Genomic DNA, 18,811 nt, shown 5'->3' on the forward strand with positions numbered 1-18,811 from the left:
CTGAAGGCGTCTTGGCCCGAGTCCCGACCATAGACCGTATCTTCTCAAGTGATAGCGGTCAGCTGAAGGCGTCTTGGCCTGAGTCCCGACCATAGACCGTATCTCCTCAAGTGATAGCTGTCGGCTGAGGGCGTCTTGGCCCGAGTCCCGACCATAGACCGTATCTTCTCAAGTGATAGCGGTCAGCTGAAGGCGTCTTGGCCCGAGTCCCGACCATAGACCGTATCTTCTCAAGTGATAGCTGTCGGCTGAGGGCGTCTTGGCCCGAGTCCCGACCATAGACCGTATCTTCTCAAGTGATAGCGGTCAGCTGAAGGCGTCTTGGCCTGAGTCCCGACCATAGACCGTATCTTCTCAAGTGATAGCTGTCGGCTGAGGGCGTCTTGGCCCGAGTCCCGACCATAGACCGTATCTTCTCAAGTGATAGCTGTCGGCTGAAGGCGTCGTGGCCCGAGTCCCGACCATAGACCGTATCTTCCCAAGTGATAGCTGTCGGCTGAGGGCGTCTTGGCCCGAGTCCCGACAGTCCGACAGCGGGACACCGGCCACAGGCGGGCTGACATGTGGACAAACAAGTGTTCGCTGCCAGCATGTGCATTTGAAATGGCACGATACGTCACCATGAGATTCACCGCTTGAATGACCTTAGGTATCTCAGGTACCTAGCTACCATGGCATTTACGTCGTCTTGCACGCCGTCACCAGCCGTCGATGGCGGCCCTGTGCGGCCGCCGCCCGAGCAGCAAGCGTCACGCCCCGCCTGTGGCTGTCTGATCCGGCCGGCCCAACGAGTTTGCCTTCACCTGTCAGGTGGGCGCGGTGGCCGGCCGCCCGCCTTCGGCTTCGGGCCTTGGGCACGGTCGCTCTGCCACAGATACCGGGGGGTTTTCCGCGTCGGCGTAACAGGTGGTGGGGTCACGGTACGGATGAGTCAGACGGCTGACACGCCGCTGTCAAGAAGCTCTCCCGGCTCGCAACTGGTGTTGACCGGGATCACCGTAGCAGATTGTGAGGCAAATGTATCGTTTGTTCGAGCGTCTTCAACGGTCTTTGATTCTTTGCTCTGTCAAGTGGTGTGTCCTTGGCCGCAACTTGCTTATTAGTTGTTATATCATCTCGGCTATTTCGAGCAATGCATAGCTGAAGAGGTAACGCCGGGAGGCGGGTCAATTATCGTGGATTCTGAGTTCAATTCTATTGTTCTTTGTGCAGCGAATGAGCCATGTTATTTTGCTGTCGTGTTCAGATCGCATAGTTCCAACAAGATTAACGCGTCCCATATGTGACATGACGAATATTTCGTGTTGAGCCGAAGCTCACACGGTGGGTCTCATCAGCTTTCTCCGAACACGCCAAGCTTGGTGAATGAAAACTCAGGCTGTGGGAGTAACTCATGTGTGGTGGCCGTCCGCTTCCTTCCGAGTGAAGCACCACGGCGGGAACCGGACGTCTGCGGCCAGCGCTTTCCGTGACCCACAGAGAATTCGGAACTGAAACTCAATTTACCATGGGCAAAATCATTCGTGTACGAACGAAATAATCGAGCGACTAGCTAGACTTTCACCTAAGCCTCTTAAGCTTGTAAGTTTGTGTTTTGCCCTCGCACGTACTATGCAGTAAAGCGACGACTACACCCAATGCGGGCACAGTACCCAGCCTGCTCTTGTTTGCTGCCCACCGGCCATTGCGTCGATGTCCCTGCCGACCTGTGTTGTCAGTCCGCCAGCCATTCAGCGAACGACTTTGAGGTGGCGCCAGCGACGAGTCCTGATGCGCTGGCCGCCGCCGGTCGCTCCACGTCAGCGGCGGCGACCAACCAGAGCGGAGGCCGGCGCGGGGCGGTGCGGTACGGCGCGGCCGGACCGCGCGGGCCGCTGCAAACATGTGTGCCAATAGCACGAGCTCGACGGACTCGGCTGGCCTGAAGCCAGGGACGGAAAGTGTGGCCTGTTTCAGAACAACCACGTTCGTTTTTGACTCAGGCGCCAACACTGGTTCCTTGCTAGCGTTTAAATTATCTACTGGGAGAGGTGTGTATCCTTTTTCGCTGCCCCCCTCGTTTTCTTTTCAAAGTGGTTTTAAGCATATCCTAATAAGTGTGAAGCCGACGTAGCTCAACTTAGACCAAAGCAGGGAAATCCTTAACCGCGTGTTGAGGGAAACCTATGGCTCGGTAACGTGCTGTACGGAATTTCCTGCGCGTTATGCCGAAAGTGCCCGGTCGAGGCCGTTGCGGACTTTGCGCTGGTGGTGGACGAATGTCTGATGCATAATACAATTAACCTCGGTTTCCTTGTGGCCAGTTTTGGTACCAATGTTTCGAAGTGCTGTTTTGACACCATGCATGTATGAGGCTGTTAAAAGCAAAACAAGCGGCAGAAACCTTTCCGCGCGGAGGTGCCACCTACGAACATCATGTCCGCATTGTCAAAGGGAAACCAAGCGCTCCAATACTTTCTACGAACGTTACACACACAAAACAAAAATGTACGCCGGAGATTTGGAGCCCCTCCAAAGATGATCGGTTGGCACCATGGACGACCTCGCGGAGCGGGTTGACCCATCCGTGCGGGGCTGCCGAGGCCACAGCGTCCAGACGCGCACTCAGCCTCCAGCAACGCCCATCACAGCCATGCGCGATCCCGGAACGCCCGACAGGTGCAGAGACCAGCTCCTGATCCGTATATATCCGTGTATTCAGTAGTGTCGACGGAACGCTAACAGGATGATTGATCGCAAGCGCACCCGGCACTGCACAGGGTGCGATGCGATGCGGCCTCCCATCGCCACAGCGGACAAACCCAGCATCCGGTCCGCTACCTCAGAACAAACACGGCGACGGCGAAATCATATTACCAATCAAACAGAACAGACGCGCAGCTCCCAACAGTCGCGCACGACCGCGGTAGATTCTACGCGAGGATACGCGACCCGGTTAAGACACGCAATTAACAAGAAGTACTCGTGTGTATTTCTTAAATCTGGATATATATATATATATATATATATATATATATATATATATATGTATGTATGGTACCTAACTTTTAGTTATTTAACTAACAGAACAGATCTCAACGCTTTCACCCATAAGTAAGCTTTCAGCAAGAAGGCTTCGTTTTTACAGGACAAATTCACAAGTACAAAAAGCATTATACAGCATTCGGTGACACGTGTTTGAAGAGACGAACATAGCTGGAAACCGCAAGGAGCTAGTAACCGCAGCTATCAATAGCAGACACTAACACACCTGGACAAGTCTAGAAAGGAAAAAAGAGGGTTACTGGGCATCCTGGGCACATATAGGGGTATAGCAGTGAATGCACATCCCTGATACATATGTGTACACGAATCGTCCAATTATTTCCTTCCCATGGCCTGTCCACGTGTATGGGCGTCTGCTATTGACAGCCGCGATCGCTAGCTCCCTGAGTTTTAATGTTGTTTGGCGTGGCGCCAAACACGCGTCATCACGTGCTGTGTGGTTTTTGTACTACACTTATGGACTTGTGCGACAAAAACGAGGCCTCCCTTATGAAGCCTTAAAGGCGAAGCAGTGAAGTCTGTTCAGCTGTATATATGCCGTGTAGCATGCACAGAAACCGCCCGGAATGTATCCATCAATTTCCTCTAATGATTAAGTTAACCTAATCGCACCAAGTGAATAAGCCACGGGTGCTCATCAATTCCATTTCCCCACAGCAAGACAACCTTCCTGTTCGGGAAGATTTAGCTTTAAAGCGATTACCAAATCCAAGCCGTACCCAGACCGCAGAGCACACACCCCAAAAATAGACATCAGAACGGTGCGACGACGACGGGACAGAGCCAGCTCGGGTCAGCGAACGCCCCTTCCCGCCGGCGGCGCGGGCGGGCCCGACGTGCCCCGATACTGATGCGGACATCCTGTCCCGGGACACTCCTCCCTGGCGCAAGTCAGCCGCTCCACCCATGGGGCGCCAACAGAGGGTCTGCCTCCGCGCTACGGCGGCGCCTTGGCTATGGAGCCGCAGGACGTCTTCCGTCGAGCACCAGGGGCCGGCAGCGCTGCGAGAGGTAACGCTGTACCAGCCGTTGCCGGGGCGCGCCAGACGCGGCGTGGCGGTATGGCGGGCGCCGCAGAGGCGGAGCGGCCGGACGCGGCGATCGCGGACAGCTCCCCGAGGTGAGTGGGGTCGAGACGGGCGGTGTCCGGCCGCCGGCGCCGAGACGGCCGGTTATCACAGGAGAGGTGGTCAGCGGCGGGCCGGGTGACGGGCGAGCGCTAGTTGCTCGTGGGCGGCGGGTTATTGCCCGGGCCCTGGTCCTGTCACAGAGGGGCAGACCGTCAGCATCGGCGGCACGGACATCAACGCGAGCACTACAATACCAAGGGTCCTCCGTGCGAACCTAAACACCCCTTGATGGTACATGTCAAGACCACCCCAAATCCATCGCAGCTTATACATCCCGTGAAAATCCTGTCGACTTCCGAGGAGCAAACTCGTTACTAAAATAGTCTTCGGCAGAAACCAGCCCTGGCAGTCGTCGTGCCGCTAGTCCTGACGCCTTCACAACGATCAACTGGGACAAAAAGTACGACGCGTGCGTCCGTTCCATTTGACGTAGCGTCACTCCGTGCACAGAGGGCGTGCCACCTGGGACAGCCGCGTAGCCAGCCGACCCGCCGGCCGTGGCTGGTGTTATTCACCAGTCTGTCGGGCTTGCCGTCGCCCCGGTTGCGCATCGAGCTGGGTCGGAACAGGTACAGCAGCACGCCAAGCACCACCCACACCACTGCCATCATCATCATGTCATTGCCGCCAGAGCTGTCCGCCGTCGGGCCCGGTACTGTTGGACAAACGACCTCGGGTCAGAACGATACTGCTCTCCCGTGCCGAGAGCGGCATCATCGGATAGGGTACCAGGGGCGGGCGCAGCGCTTACTGTGTTCAATCGGGACATGGAAAGAGGCCAAAAGAGCATGCTCCAAACAGATTGATTGAACAGCAATACTAAAATGTGGGTAATCTATGCAAAACACTGAATTCACATCAGTATGTTAGCTAACTGTGAATGATGTTTGCAATCATACCATTCAGTGCACACAGTTCATGTAGGCATCCTGATCCTCACCTATGCACATTGACCTTGAAATGACACAACTCTGACAGCAGGACCATTCCAGAAAAATAACTTAAATGCCATTGTGAAAAACAGGTGCACATCCTCCAATGGCACATGTCAGTAACATAAGTTCTACATGATTAACAAAGAGGTTGCCAGCAGGCTTCTTACATAAAATTAGCCTGCTCAACTGCATGAGCAGCCCCAAAGAAGCAAACAATGAATCCATAGGAGCCTGACTCTGTACAACAGCAGCCAGGTGTCATAATCTAATACATAAAACTGCCAACAAAATGCAAATGTGGCAAACAAGTGTCTAACAGTAATGACAGTAAAAGGCTTTCAGCTTCCAGGGTAGATGTGTTACATACAAAACAGCCAAGGTAAAGAACACTGTGTTAGCAAATAACTCTAAGCTGAACATGATACCATACCTGAGATGTGCATGCTATCCAGAGCATAAGAACAAATTTGGTGATGCTGCCTTGTTGAGAAGCTAGTTATATTTTCTATGATGCATTCTGAATCTTTTGGATGAATGGATTTCTAGGATCAGAGCTCACACTAAGCAGAACTTGTTGCGTAAGGCCTCACCCCATTATGCGGTTGTGCTTCAAGCCAGTGACAAAATCTGGGGATGAAAGTTCAATGTACCATAATGCTCCACACAGTCCATCCTGCCCTCTGATGTCATGTGACCTGAAGCCAGCCTGCCACAGGCCACAGGCCATATATCTCAAGGGCAAGGTTATTACTCACATTCACCAAAGCATTCACTATCTGTGCAGAATCCTTGCATGCCACGTAGCTGAAAAACAGAAAGTACACTTTCAATAAAACATATATAATCACTTTGATAAAGCAGTGTTCCTAATTTACCATCTTTTCTCTCCAAAAAACAGGCCAAAAATCTATTATGAACTGGTGTGCAGAAGGTGAGGCATTTACAAAGATCAAGTGCCACCATTAGCAGCTATGAGCACACCCATAAATGTAAACATTTCAGGACTCTTTGGTATAATGTCAAAAAATATAAGGTAAAATGCCAGTCACATTAACCAAACACCAGGTCTTCCCCAGTATCCTATGCAAATTCTGAAACATTTTGCTATCATGTAGAATGTGAGACTAGAGAGCTGCATATGATAAAGCATTGAGCTTTATGTCATGAGATCAGAATTTTAAGCAGGCACATCTGACTTTCAGTTGCACGCATTTGACCTGGAGTCTTGTGCAATGATCATCTAATAATGTTTTCTGGAAAAAGCATTGAAATTGACAGAGGTCGCATGATATTAAGATTGTGATAAAATTGTGATTTATACCGCTCACAAAATGCCTACCAGAGAGATGAGGCGCCTCATGGCCATGCCATGATCCCAGATACAAGCACAGGGGTCATATCCATCAGCCATCTGGAACAGAATTGATCAGTGGTCAGCCTCAATCAGGAAACATTTTGGTACTAAGAGCTGCATCATTAGATGGCTTCTCATCTGACCAGCAAAAACACTGATATAAGCATTTCAACAATAGTCTATGAGGACAAACTGACAGATTAGCATGACTTATAATTCCACTGTTCCTAACCAAGATAAAAAACATGCCTTCTCAGGCGGATCAAATTTTTACTCTCGATATTTCCTTTTAGAGATTAGAAAACCAACAGAAAATTGCCACTAAGAGCTAAAATTTTCCCAATCAATACATTACTTAATAGACATTACCACATCACTAAGATTACATAACAAACCTTTTTGCTGCCTTCCTTTGAGTGATCTTGTTTGAAATAACAACCAATTTAGATGAAGTGAAAATGCGGATTCAGAACCTGCAATAGGACACTACATATCAGTATATAATGTGTTCTATTCATTTGTGTGTTTCAGCTCTAATGTAAAAAAACAAATGATATCAACTGACATACCATTGCTTGTTGTGATGGATCTGACATTGCAAAGTCACTGACTATATGAGTAAATATAGATATGACTGCTATCAAATGGGCCATATATTTTCAAGGGACATAATACTCAACTTGTATTTCTTAGCAATAATACTGTAATGTTACACTAAGAGTACCTCCTATTTTCATTTGATAAAATTATAAAAAAAATTCCAATTGAGTATTCAATACCTAGCAGTTCAATGGTCTTGCACAATGCCTATTTTCCTCTCTACATATTTTATCTAGCCTAAAACCAGTCTGGAAGATGTGACAAATCCTACATTTGCTTATTAGGGCATGGGTGGGGCAAAACAGAAGCTTTGGAGAGCTTTCTTAAGTTTACAAGCACACATTCCTAAATAGTGCTGCCCACATTCTCATGGGGTCAGAGTACTAATAAAAATGCCTTTAAAACATAATACATCTACACACACCTTTTACTGAACATATGATATAGCAGCAATGTCACAGCAACCATTCCAGTGCATGCACCACCTGGGCACTCAGTTTGGAAGATGTTCAACATCAATTTCAGCCCATTGGCAGCTGTACCAAAAAGGTATTATTTCGCAAAGGTAGATCTGAACAGAACTGCTCGAACACCTTTCTGAAACCAAACTATGTTTCAAAAATTCAACAGAACATGGCCTGGCTTGAGCAGTGTACACATTAGTCAGATACAGAGGTGCACCAATATGGTGTGGTTGTCCAGCACAGTAAATGAAATTTTACAGACTAGCTGATAGGCAGCTCCAAACACCATGGTTCTTCCTTTTGGGATTAGATAGTGCCAATGGTAATGTGTTTACAACTTAAGGACTTTGAAACCATTATAAGGAGACTCACATGGATGTCAAGATGCCAAAGTATGTCACTTTTAACAAAGCACCCTTTACCTATAGGTGCAGCCTGTAAGAACCCACTTACATATGTGCCACCCAAGACCAGAGGAAATGTGGCCAGAGGGGGAAAAGCGCTGGCCAGACGCCACTCCTTCAATCAAGATAAACCCGCTCGTTGTAAACAGGCCTACGTTAACTAAGCACCACAATGCACAACTAAAATCAAGCCACCGGCCGCACGGGCACAGTAAAACAAGCTTGTGCAGCGCACTCCCACCAACCCGGCAGCCGATAAACACCCCAGCTGTCACGACGTTACAATCTCACCCCGCCTCGCGAACCCCGACCCAGATGTTTATTGTTTACAAACTTTCAGTTATACACGTCTCATTGCCAGTGTCCCGTATGTTGCGGGATGAATCATGCTTTTGTCTTATGCTATGAAAATAGCAATAATATTGTTAGTAAGGCTTTGGAACAGAGTTTAATAGATAAACTTATGTGTATAAATCGAATTGATATTGGTTTGGATTGAAAAGGCCTAAGCAATATGAAAACGAATAAATAAAACGTCATCAAAACAGCGTTCATAGAACGCAGACGAACACCATTGCAGAAGTTGTGCGAAGTGGGTTAAGCCTCACGTAGAAGAGATCGTGGCTGCAAAAAAGCGAACATTTGTTTTTATTCTGCCTGTCTCAAACAAAAATTCGTTATCCCATATTGCCACTATGCAAACCTGCCTAATCTCAGGATCAATATTTCCGATTTTGAGATTCCGCTGCAACGCTTTGAACTAAAGAAATGACAGTCAGCGGACATCTGCAGCCGGATAAGGGCCTCTTGTAACAATGACCGAATTTGGAAAATTATGGACATTCACATGCTTAGGAACGTTTCAAAAAGTTGAGAGACCAAGCTAGGGATGTTCTTCAGAAACTTTTCTGGAAAGCAAGCCCGACGACTGGGGGAAGCGGAGGGGAAGATCGAGTTTGTTATTGCTCTTTATTTGAATGTCATGACTGCTATAATAGATATGCATCTAGAGCTGTTCCTCACTGCTGCACAATCTTGTCTATTCGACTCATCTACGTCATTTAGCAAGTAAGGCTATACGCTTCCTAGGATTATTTGTCCATTTTGACATTGTCTTTCCTGGGTGCGAAATTGCACAAGCAGGTAGGCATTTTGGGTCATTGAGTAGGCATCTGCCTCCACAGGGTAGATACAAAAAATACGACCCGTTCACAGGCTGGTGAGAGGTGAATCCATAGCTCACAGTGCGGCCGATTTTTCATGCATCTTCATTTCATTGGCTGCTTTTCAAGAGATAAAACTTGTCGCATTTTAGGCGGAAACAAATTCGGAAGCTTGAAATTGCCAAAAACAAGGTGGCAAAGCCATAAAAGTGGAGACTCTCTTTCAAAAACCGAGCCGCATAATGAAGGCCTGTCTGTCATACGTTCCTTACTTGGGCCCTGCTCCAGTCCGCCTTCGGAGGCCACTGCCCTGGCCCGGCTGTCTCCCGTATGACTGCAAAATGATCGTATGATTGCTCTGTTGCATATTTATGGATCAGCGTTACTACTAACTGATATGTGAAACATATGCTGGGCACTTGCAGCAGTACCTTTTTCCGAATTATCTTCTCTTACACCACACCACCGCAGAAAAATGCTAGCTTTGCTCCGGGAAGCTGCCTGCCTTAGGTACGAATTCACCCAACCAACAATTCATTGCCCATCACTCAACGTAGACGACTCAATTTGTTTTTGAGTGTAGTGTAGCCAAAGCCTCGCCAAAGGGAAACACGGTGGACAAAAGCCCCTTTTATAGTGACACCCGAAACAAATCCCCGATCATAGCTTGCTTGTTATCAAGGGACACAGTTGTCTTTGTTTTATTTTTATTTTTTCCTTGTAACCAGAATAGAAGCCAGACGACACCGTCAGATAATTTCTTTTTGTATTTTGAAGTCAATAAACTGCAGAAATTAGGCGCTGAACGACCGCATGGAACAAATCACCGGCACCCTTAATTTACAGTGGTTTAGTGGACTCTTTCTAAACAGATATTCCAAAGACATTAAGGACATCGCGAACGTAAATTAGATCGATATGTTTGATCCAAGTTTGAAGATGCAAACTTGATTGCAGACGGAATGGTTAACGATGCGTATCAACATGACCAAGCCATGTTTGTCTGGAAATGTTCACCATTCGGTCAGAATTGATTCATGATGCAAATTATGTAATGCGGCAACATGCGTCCTCCTAGCAACAAAAACCCCGACTCCAGGCGTTGCAGTCTCCGCAGGTCGCGTGGCGTAGGTCCAGAAGCTAATACTAAGATGTGGCCGTGGGTGGACGAAAATGATAACACTTATGCAAGAAGTATCTTTGGGCGCTTCATGACATCAAATCTTACAGTTAGAGCGCAGTTTGGGCGCATATTTCACATGTGCGATTTTTAGACTGATGATAAGAACGGATTGGTCCTTAAAGCACCGCGAAGTGTGGCTAGAATCTGGTGGTTGGACTGAAAGAGTAAATGTAATTTTTTATTTCTAGTGTTTCTGTGCCTATCAATCCGTCCAGAAGACAGCTTAACACGGCGCCCGCCGTCTGGTGGCACTTGCAGTGGCCGAAGCCGTTCGGTTATACGGAAGCTGTAGCCCAGGCCATCGTTGTCCTTGTTCTCGAGGTTGCGGGTGAGCATGTTCGCACCTTTTAAAGTAATTTGTTTCACCAATCCATTCTGAAAAAATAAACGTGCTCAGGCAAACCTTGTGGTGGCCTTGTTCGTTGTTTTAAAACCTATTTTGACCCGCTTTATTCACCAATAAGGAGACCCCCGCTCTACTCAGCAATAATGAGACCCCTTATTTCCTTCTAAGCAAGGGGCCCCTTGAGTAAAACACCAGAGGCACATTGTCGTTTTCGGTGAAGGGCCGAAGGGCCATTCCGTCCCATCGCGAAATGTCCCCTGGCTGTCATTCTGGCGATACGGGGCAGGATCTCCTGGTCGATTCGGAGGCCATTATAATTATTTATCATATCCCATTGCTCCCCTCCCTGACACGCCCTCCCTGACACGGGAGGCCTTCTGACTCGCGCAGTCGGCCCCGGATCTGCACAGGAACGGTCACTGACGCAGCAGCGCAGTCGGCCCCGGATCTGCACAGGAACGGTCACTGGCGCAGCAACTTCCCTGGTCGACACAGGTGGTCCAATTATTGTCGCATAGACTCCAGTTCCATGCCTTTTCTGTGTTCTTCAGAGATGCTGAGGACCCCTGAACGTAGAGTGTAAATGAAAGGGAGTCCCAAATGTGCATCAAAATGGTTAGCCTTGTGGCTGTGATACTAACGATGGCCAATGAGCAAACGAAAAAGATGATGCATCTTGAGGAAGATGGCTGGTGAAATATGTAAATTGGCATGTATGTTTAATGTAGCACAAAAGTAAGCTAAACACAACCTTAATCTGAAAAGTGGGGGGGGGGGGCATTTAACACTGCTGCCCTCCCCACCTTGAAAGGGGGAGTGGGTGGGCATGGCCCCCTGGCCCGTCCGTTCCTACACCCAGGTGGACATTGGATGCGATTTGGTTCATCTTCAATCGCTTTTGCAAAATAATGAAGGTTTTCATGCAGACATGGGATGGCCTTGTCCGTTTTTGAACTAATTTCGACCCACTCTAACACTGAGACTCTTTTTTTCGGGCAAAGGGCTTGAGAAGAACACTAAGGCAATATTATTGTTCCTGGTCAACGGCTGAGAGGCCATCCCGTTCCACCGCGGGGTTTCTTCCGTCTGCTATTCTGGCGACGTGGGGTTGGACCTGGGCGGGAGGCACTGAGCCCCTGACCGACACAGGAGTTGCCCATTGTGTCAGGGACCCCGAAGATTACAAATCGCAGGCCCCAGCCTCGCTACTGCTTGAGAGATGAACCCTGAGGGCTCAGACGGACATGGAGCCGACTGTTTCGCTCCGTGGCGACACCTTGTATTAAAGGGATGGAAAAGCCTAACAAGAGGGCCCTTATAGAGGCCCTCTGAGTGACGTTTCAGATCACCGCACCAAGGGTGAAGGGCCGGACTCGATTTCAATCGGGCCCTTAATATTTGGTTCCGGGGGTCCTTCGGGCCCCTTTTCGGGTCCCCAAAATCATGACTCCTGGCGACTCGGGCCACTTGCCGACACAGACTCGTTATTAGGCACTGTAGGCTCCGGACCGGCGCCCTTATGGTTTCAGTGGACCCAACTAACGCAAATCGCGGGCCCGACCTTGCTCGTGCTTGGGAAATGGACCCACATTTCTCAGACTGACTTAGCCGGCTGTTCGGTGTTGGTAATAAACTCTTGCCGAAATATAGGGCCGCACTGGCCCAGGGGTTTCGAATCGATGCAAGAAGCCATCTGATTGATATTTGAGGTCACAGCCTTACGGGCGGAAGGGCATTATTAATGTGACATACGGCCAGTCCCTCGTGCCCGAGGCCTCCAATCAAGAGGACAAAAGGTCATCAAATCGGGTCATGATGTTTGATCCCGAGAGGCCCTTCGGCCCCTCTCTAGACCTCCTCAAGGCCGTGACCAACTCGGGGCCACTAACCGATACCCCCTGTTAGGCACTATGGATCCCTGACTGGCACAGAGGCTACAACCAGGGCTCGACCGTGTGGGCTGCGATCCTTTGTGATCAACAGCCAGTCCTTCGGGCCCTTATTTCCTCCAATCGAGCCGTTGATCCGTGTGCCCGTGGGCCGCCCGGGCCCTCTTCAGGCATCATCGAGCACTGTCCTTGGTCGGCTCGCGGCCCCTTGCGAACACAGGACTCTTGGTTAGACACTGTGGGCTCTCAACAGATGCAAGGGTTCCAATTTGTGTAAATCGCTGGGCCCGGCTTTATAGCTGATTGGGAAGTGGGCCCTCAGGCCCACACCGACACAGAGCTAACTATGCGATACTGACCGACAAATGGAGTGCGCGGCGCAATGGGCCGGGCCCCTAAATACGACCTCCAGCCGGCCTTTTGTGCCCATAATTGGGCCCTAAGGAGGGCGTGCCCTTGTTTCCCCTGCCTGCGCTACTGATCAGTCCCTCAGGGCCCATTTCCCAAACAGGGGCAAGGCTGGGGCTCGCAAATGTTACTCAAAAGGCCTGTTGCACTGGTTGGGGCCCCTAAATCAATGCAGTGTGCTCTGTGTTGGTAAAGGCCCACAGCACTTGACAGAGGATCCCCCACTGGCAAGTGGTCCTAAGTCTGCCAGGGCCACATTTGCTGAATGTGACAGGGACGCAGGACGGGACCCCGGATATCAAAGTACATACTGCGTTGGCCTCCTGGCGACGAAAGAATATATGGAGAATGATGTTGCAAAGGTTCACATGCACCCAGTGGAAACGCCTGTGTCGATCAGATAACAGTCATACCGAGAGATAACAGTCAAGGAATACTCCGCCCCGTTTCAATATGGGGTCGATTAGTCGAATCGGCGTCCTCGTGCCAACTGTTGCGCTCCCTGCGCCGGTAAGGCAACCAGCTTTTGCGTCAGTGAGAGTACCTGCGTCAATCCGGTGTTAGTTGTTCCGATTAGAGAGGTCCGCATCAGAGAGGTCCACATCAGGGAGAGAACCGGTGTATGATGTGTGCCACTGAGCGCTTCTGGGTCGACTAGGGTCTCCGGCCCCCGTGTTGCCAGAATGGGAGCCCCCAGGGATCCCGGGACGGGATGGATGAGCCCCTCAGCTCTTAACTAGAAACTTTCACTTGTGCAATTCGGCAACACCAACCATGAAGATCACACCATTGTGTCAAGATTTCGTTGCGCTGCATGTGCTAAACCGTTATGAGACTCAATCTAAAAAGCGCGCAGATGAGATACACGGCAGCACATGGAATTCGTACTGCTCCAAAGTACGAATTCATTGCATCAAGCACCCGGCTATTCACCGCCGCTGGACGTTAAAACACGTGTAGTGTAGCCAAAGCCGAGTGGGGAGGGGTCAAATTGACTCCGTCCGAAGGTTTTCCAGAATGGTTTCCGAACGGCGCAGTGTAGCCGCACCAAATTTTGCATATCGTAGACAATTAAATAGCGGATCGTTTGGTGATAAAAATTTAGATGTGCCTTATAAGGTCGCTGAGCTATAGCAGGTCAAAGTCAGGCCACGGTCTCAGCGAAGCCAATTTATAGGGATTCGTTCAATCTGATGCAACAACGGAGTGCTAGACGAAGCCATCCTTCTCTGAAATACTTTTTAGACAACAAAACAGTTGAATGAGCAAATTGAATTGACATAAGGTCAGGTATTAAGGTCAGACCAAGGTCAAAACCAACCTGCTTTATTACTCTGGACTTTTTTATTACTCTACGGCTGTATGGGATGGTTTCTGGTGCTCATTACGAATTTATTAATAGCAGGAACCGCATTCTACATCTTCCATGGACTTGTGGTCATAATAGGTCATCGACCTGAAATAACCCAGTTCAACATTTAGTTTTTAGAAGTATACTGCCTAGCGTAAACTTTGTTGCTTATTCAAAAGCAAAACTCAGAGCGGTGTTGCATGATTTTTGTCACCATGACCTTAAAAAGGTCAAACAAGGTCACCGACCTTAAATGAGCGTGTGACCTTTTGCCTAGAACAGTTATCTAGGTTCTGGGGGCACTTTGGAGACCAACCCAGAATTTGACTTTGTTTGGCCTTATTTGACCTGAAGGTCATGACCTAGAAACCTCAAAATATGACCTAAGTGAGTTCACGTACAGGCCAACATACCTTGTAAGTTTGGTGTCTGTAGCTCTCATAGTTCTCGAGATTTCAGGGTGAGGGTCAAATTGACCACCCCACCCGAGCGAGGGTTATCCAGACGGCCACCCGGCGTGTGTTATCTGCGTGGACCGCCTCATGTTCCCGACTGCGAGCTTTTATACTCAGAACGTTTTGTTTGCTGATGGATTCTACAGAATGAATGGAAATCACCAGGAGAACAATGGTTGGCCAAATCAATAACTCAGTTTTGATCTACGCCGGTGTGTAATCCACGACGCTCCTCAATATCTTTAACATGCGAGAAAATCCGGCAACGCCCTGACAACGCCCCAGCAACCCCTGTTATCAGTTTGGAAGGGGCTGAATAAACCATTGTTAACTGAGCTGCACCGCGGCCTATTCCATGCAGTTTAATTCCTGGTTGATTCGTTTTGTTGTCTTCTAAATGCATGCAGAGTTACATGTGTTGATGGCTCTGGTTCTGGCTTGTAAATGCCATTATAAAGGTGAACAATACAAAATGCAACTGATCCCTCGAAAATATTTGGGTAAATCCCATGGATCACTTTTGCGGGTATTCGAAGATTGGATCTCCTAGTGCTCTCTCACCAGCTCTTTTTTAACCGCACTACACTTTTCTTAAAGAGACTGGTAGCGCCCATGGCCACAGGGTTTGTGGATTCCCTTGACGAAATCCTAGAGATCGATCCAGGTCGGCGCAGCCAATGGGGAGGGCAGTGGTGCCTCTTTAAGCCCGTTCTTTTTTAATTCGGCGTGTCACACAAAACAGGATTGAGATATTCGAGAGGACAATTTTTCCTGGTGGTTTCGCCACAGATAAGAGCAACCGTGTACTTGGATACATTTTTACGTCTGAATGCGATATACGTAAGTTGTTGAGTGCATTAGCACCGCGTGCATTTTTCTCCTGTCCATTTCCACGAGAAATAAGACTAACAGTTCTTGCGCGTCTTAATGTCAAGTAATTTGATGTGGCGGAGACCAGATGATGCAAGCATTTAGTTGATGGTGGTGCAAGCAGTGGGGGCACCAATGTTTCTCTTTGTGGCTTTGGCACCGATGTGTTCAGGAATTTTGTAAACCTGAATATGTTAAGAAAACTTTGATGCTATGCCTACATTTGACACAAAACCTCTTCTTCACGTTCTCATCACTTGCTGCGCTACGCAAATAAATATATACTTTCATGTGATGCAGCTTGCTCCGTTTGCAGGCGAGTTGCACCAGAAAAAGCGTGGCTGAAGAACATCACCAAATTCGTTTACCCAAAACATTTGGAAGCAACAAACAACCAGCAACCCCAAAGCAGGCCACTTCAGTCTTCAGAGTCATCTGAGTCGCAGTGTTGGCGCAAGAGAAATGGCTGGTCGGAAGCGCGCTCTATAGGATCCCACCACCGGTACAGGACCATGGGACGACCACAGGACCTCGGGACGACCACAGGACCTCGGGACGGCCACAGGACCTCGGGACGACCACAGGACCTCGGGACGGCCACAGGACCTCGGGACGACCACAGGACCTCGGGACGACCACAGGACCTCGGGACGACCACAGGACCTCGGGACGGCCACAGGACCTCGGGACGACCACAGGACCTCGGGACGGCCACAGGACCTCGGGACGACCACAGGACCTCGGGACGACCACAGGACCTCGGGACGACCACAGGACCATGGGACGACCACAGGACCTCGGGACGACCTCAGGGTCCGGCAAGACCACAGAGCCCCGGGACGACCACGGAGTCACCGGCATGGCCACAGAACTCGAGCCGACCAAGTGACCCCAAGATGGCCACATGACCGTCAGATGGTCCCAAGGCTCTGAGACGGCCACCTGGCCCCGGGACAGTCACACGGCTCTGAGACGGCCACATGCCCCTCAGACGGTCACAAGGCTCTGAGACGGCCACCTGGCCCCGGGACAGTCACACGGCTCTGAGACGGCCACATGCCCCTCAGACGGTCACAAGGCTCTGAGACGGCTGCCTGGCCACGGGACAGCTACATGACCCCGAGACAGCCACATCACCCTCAGACGGTCACAAGGCTCCAAGACGGCTTCATGACCCCGGAACAGCCACAAGGCTGTGAGACAGCCACCTGGCCCCGGGACGGCCACATGGCTCCGAGACGGCGACAGGCCCCCGAGACGGTCTGAGACACGGCCAAGGGATCCCGAGTCAATCACAAGATATTATGAAGGCCACACGGCGCAGATACATTCACAGGACATCCACGACATAACCAATGGGCCCAGAACTGCACGTCCCTAGAATGGGCCCAGTGCCCCGATACAGCCATAGGGTCCCAGGACAGCCATACGTCTCTGAAGTAGTTCCATGACCCCAAACTACTGAATCTCGAGATAGCCGCATGGGTTTATGGCGGCTACATAGTCATGGGGCGACCACAAACTTCCAGGACTGTCGCAGGACCCCACTACGGCCAGAGGGCCTCGAGACAGACACAACCCATGAACGGCGCGGAGGGCTGTGGTTTCCGGCACGCAAAAACTATTGAGGCCCGAAAACGCCGAACGGTAACGCAAAACGCCAAACGGTAACGCAAAACGCCGAACGGTAACGCAAAACGGCCGGCCGGCAACAGGGCTCGTCGGTGGCTGGGATCGCGGTGACGTCACATAGTTTCAGGCGCGCTTTACCGCAATCACGCCGGCGTGCAAATGAAAAAAAGAAACAGCCAACACCGTATAGTGGCGAAGGGAAAGTTTACAGAGTGGTGCCTTCACGGAGTATTTCTATGTGGTGCGAAAGTTCGAACATCGAACAACTACATGATAACTGAAAGGACCTTTCCAGACCGAAATGGATGCTTCTTGTCTCATCCTAACTCCACACTTGATCCAGCGCCTACGCAATGACTTTGACGGGCTACAAGCGGACATGTTGTATCGCGCGGGACAAGATGCTTCCCTGATGCGTCTTGCCCCGGCCGGATTGGTGACTCCAGACTCTCTTCAACTCAGGACGCTTCACCGCGTCCCAACAAGCCTGGACGTCCGTGTTTGACCACGTAGGTAAACAGCGGACTAGGTTTGTGGATTTTTATGACATGTAACTCATTTAAGCTGTGTGATTCTCGTCAGAAGGAATTGCTTGTATGTGCGCGATTCTGACAAGCCCAATGAGCCCGCTGCAAGCTATCGGCTGGTTTACGATGTATGCTAAGTGATGCATTCAGTCCATAATGCATTTAGCCCTGGTCTCCTTTACTGGCCGCGCGGCGTATGGAACATTCCTGGGTTTTTCAATATGTGGTACCCTTATAACTTGTGCTTTACTGAAGTCACATCTTTTAGTTCGAATGCCACCAATTTTTGCACTCCTTCGTGACAGTCGAAACGAGTATCACACAGTTTGGTACCTTGTGTACTCCTTTGTGATGCTCAAAACTTGCTTATTCCAATATGATTTATATTTGTTTAAGTACATGCTATTGTTTTCAATTTCAACCATGTGCTGTGAAGTAAAACTGTACATAAATTGTAGGTGGTAAAATTGGCAATATTGCACGTCGTCATTAAAGTTCTTTTTTCACACGGACTCGATGGATAAAAAAATAGTGAAGAGCAAAAGCATCAAGCAAAATTTTGTGGATATTTAGCTCAATAATGCCGTTCGTTAGATGGCTCGTTAGTATTTATCGACGAACTTATGAACTTGACACGTTTGCTCAACCTGCACTGAAAAAGAAGGCACGCGGATTCCCTGAATTCCCCGGCCTGAAAGAAGGCCTGTAGATTGCAGACACAGCTGAATGTGAGTGAGATGACAGTGCAGAAGTAAAATAAACGCGCAAACGCGTGAAAATTAGGTGATCGAGAACATGCGGCATTGTTTTACGGCATGCGTCGCGGACGGCTGCGCGCGTTTAACTCGGTGTTCAGCGAAAATGCTTGAGCTGCGCCCCGTTGTGAAATACTGCGTAAACCCCAGCTTTGTGTGCCACTTGATACGTTTTTTCTTCAATTCTTTTATCTCAGGGATGTCGACTGACACCTTCTTTTGACACCATTCGGGACAAGGGAGGCCACTGAGGTAAAATGGCCCCGAGTTACATGTATATCAGAGGAGCATGACGCCTGG

At 49.6% G+C, this 18,811-nt stretch overlaps 1 protein-coding gene across 6 annotated transcripts; it reads right to left on the reverse strand.

The window, feature by feature from the left end:
• Positions 1 to 2,672: 2,672 nt before the first annotated feature.
• LOC119112183 (small integral membrane protein 14) lies at positions 2,673 to 8,260 on the reverse strand. 6 transcript variants are annotated; one of them, XR_005095688.1, is made up of 6 exons: positions 8,224 to 8,260; positions 6,860 to 6,937; positions 6,450 to 6,521; positions 5,866 to 5,914; positions 4,691 to 4,830; positions 2,673 to 4,306 (listed from the first exon to the last, which is right to left on the reverse strand). XR_005095688.1 is itself a non-coding variant. In XM_037236255.1 (5 exons), the coding sequence occupies exons 2-5, from the start codon at positions 6,519 to 6,521 to the stop codon at positions 4,265 to 4,267; spliced, it is 303 nt and encodes a 100-aa protein (XP_037092150.1). In that variant the 5' UTR covers positions 6,860 to 6,937; the 3' UTR covers positions 2,673 to 4,264. The 6 variants fall into 6 exon arrangements, 1 of the variants encoding a protein (XP_037092150.1); XR_005095691.1 differs by having other exon boundaries at positions 6,860 to 6,950; positions 8,224 to 8,243; XR_005095687.1 differs by lacking the exon at positions 8,224 to 8,260 and adding an exon at positions 8,178 to 8,223.
• Between the last annotated feature and the right edge of the window lie 10,551 nt (positions 8,261 to 18,811).

This window comes from Pollicipes pollicipes, unplaced genomic scaffold, assembly GCF_011947565.3.
Source record: "Pollicipes pollicipes isolate AB1234 unplaced genomic scaffold, Ppol_2.1 Scaffold_7261;HRSCAF=8764_pilon_pilon_pilon, whole genome shotgun sequence".
In the NCBI taxonomy this organism is placed as follows: domain Eukaryota; kingdom Metazoa; phylum Arthropoda; class Thecostraca; order Pollicipedomorpha; family Pollicipedidae; genus Pollicipes; species Pollicipes pollicipes.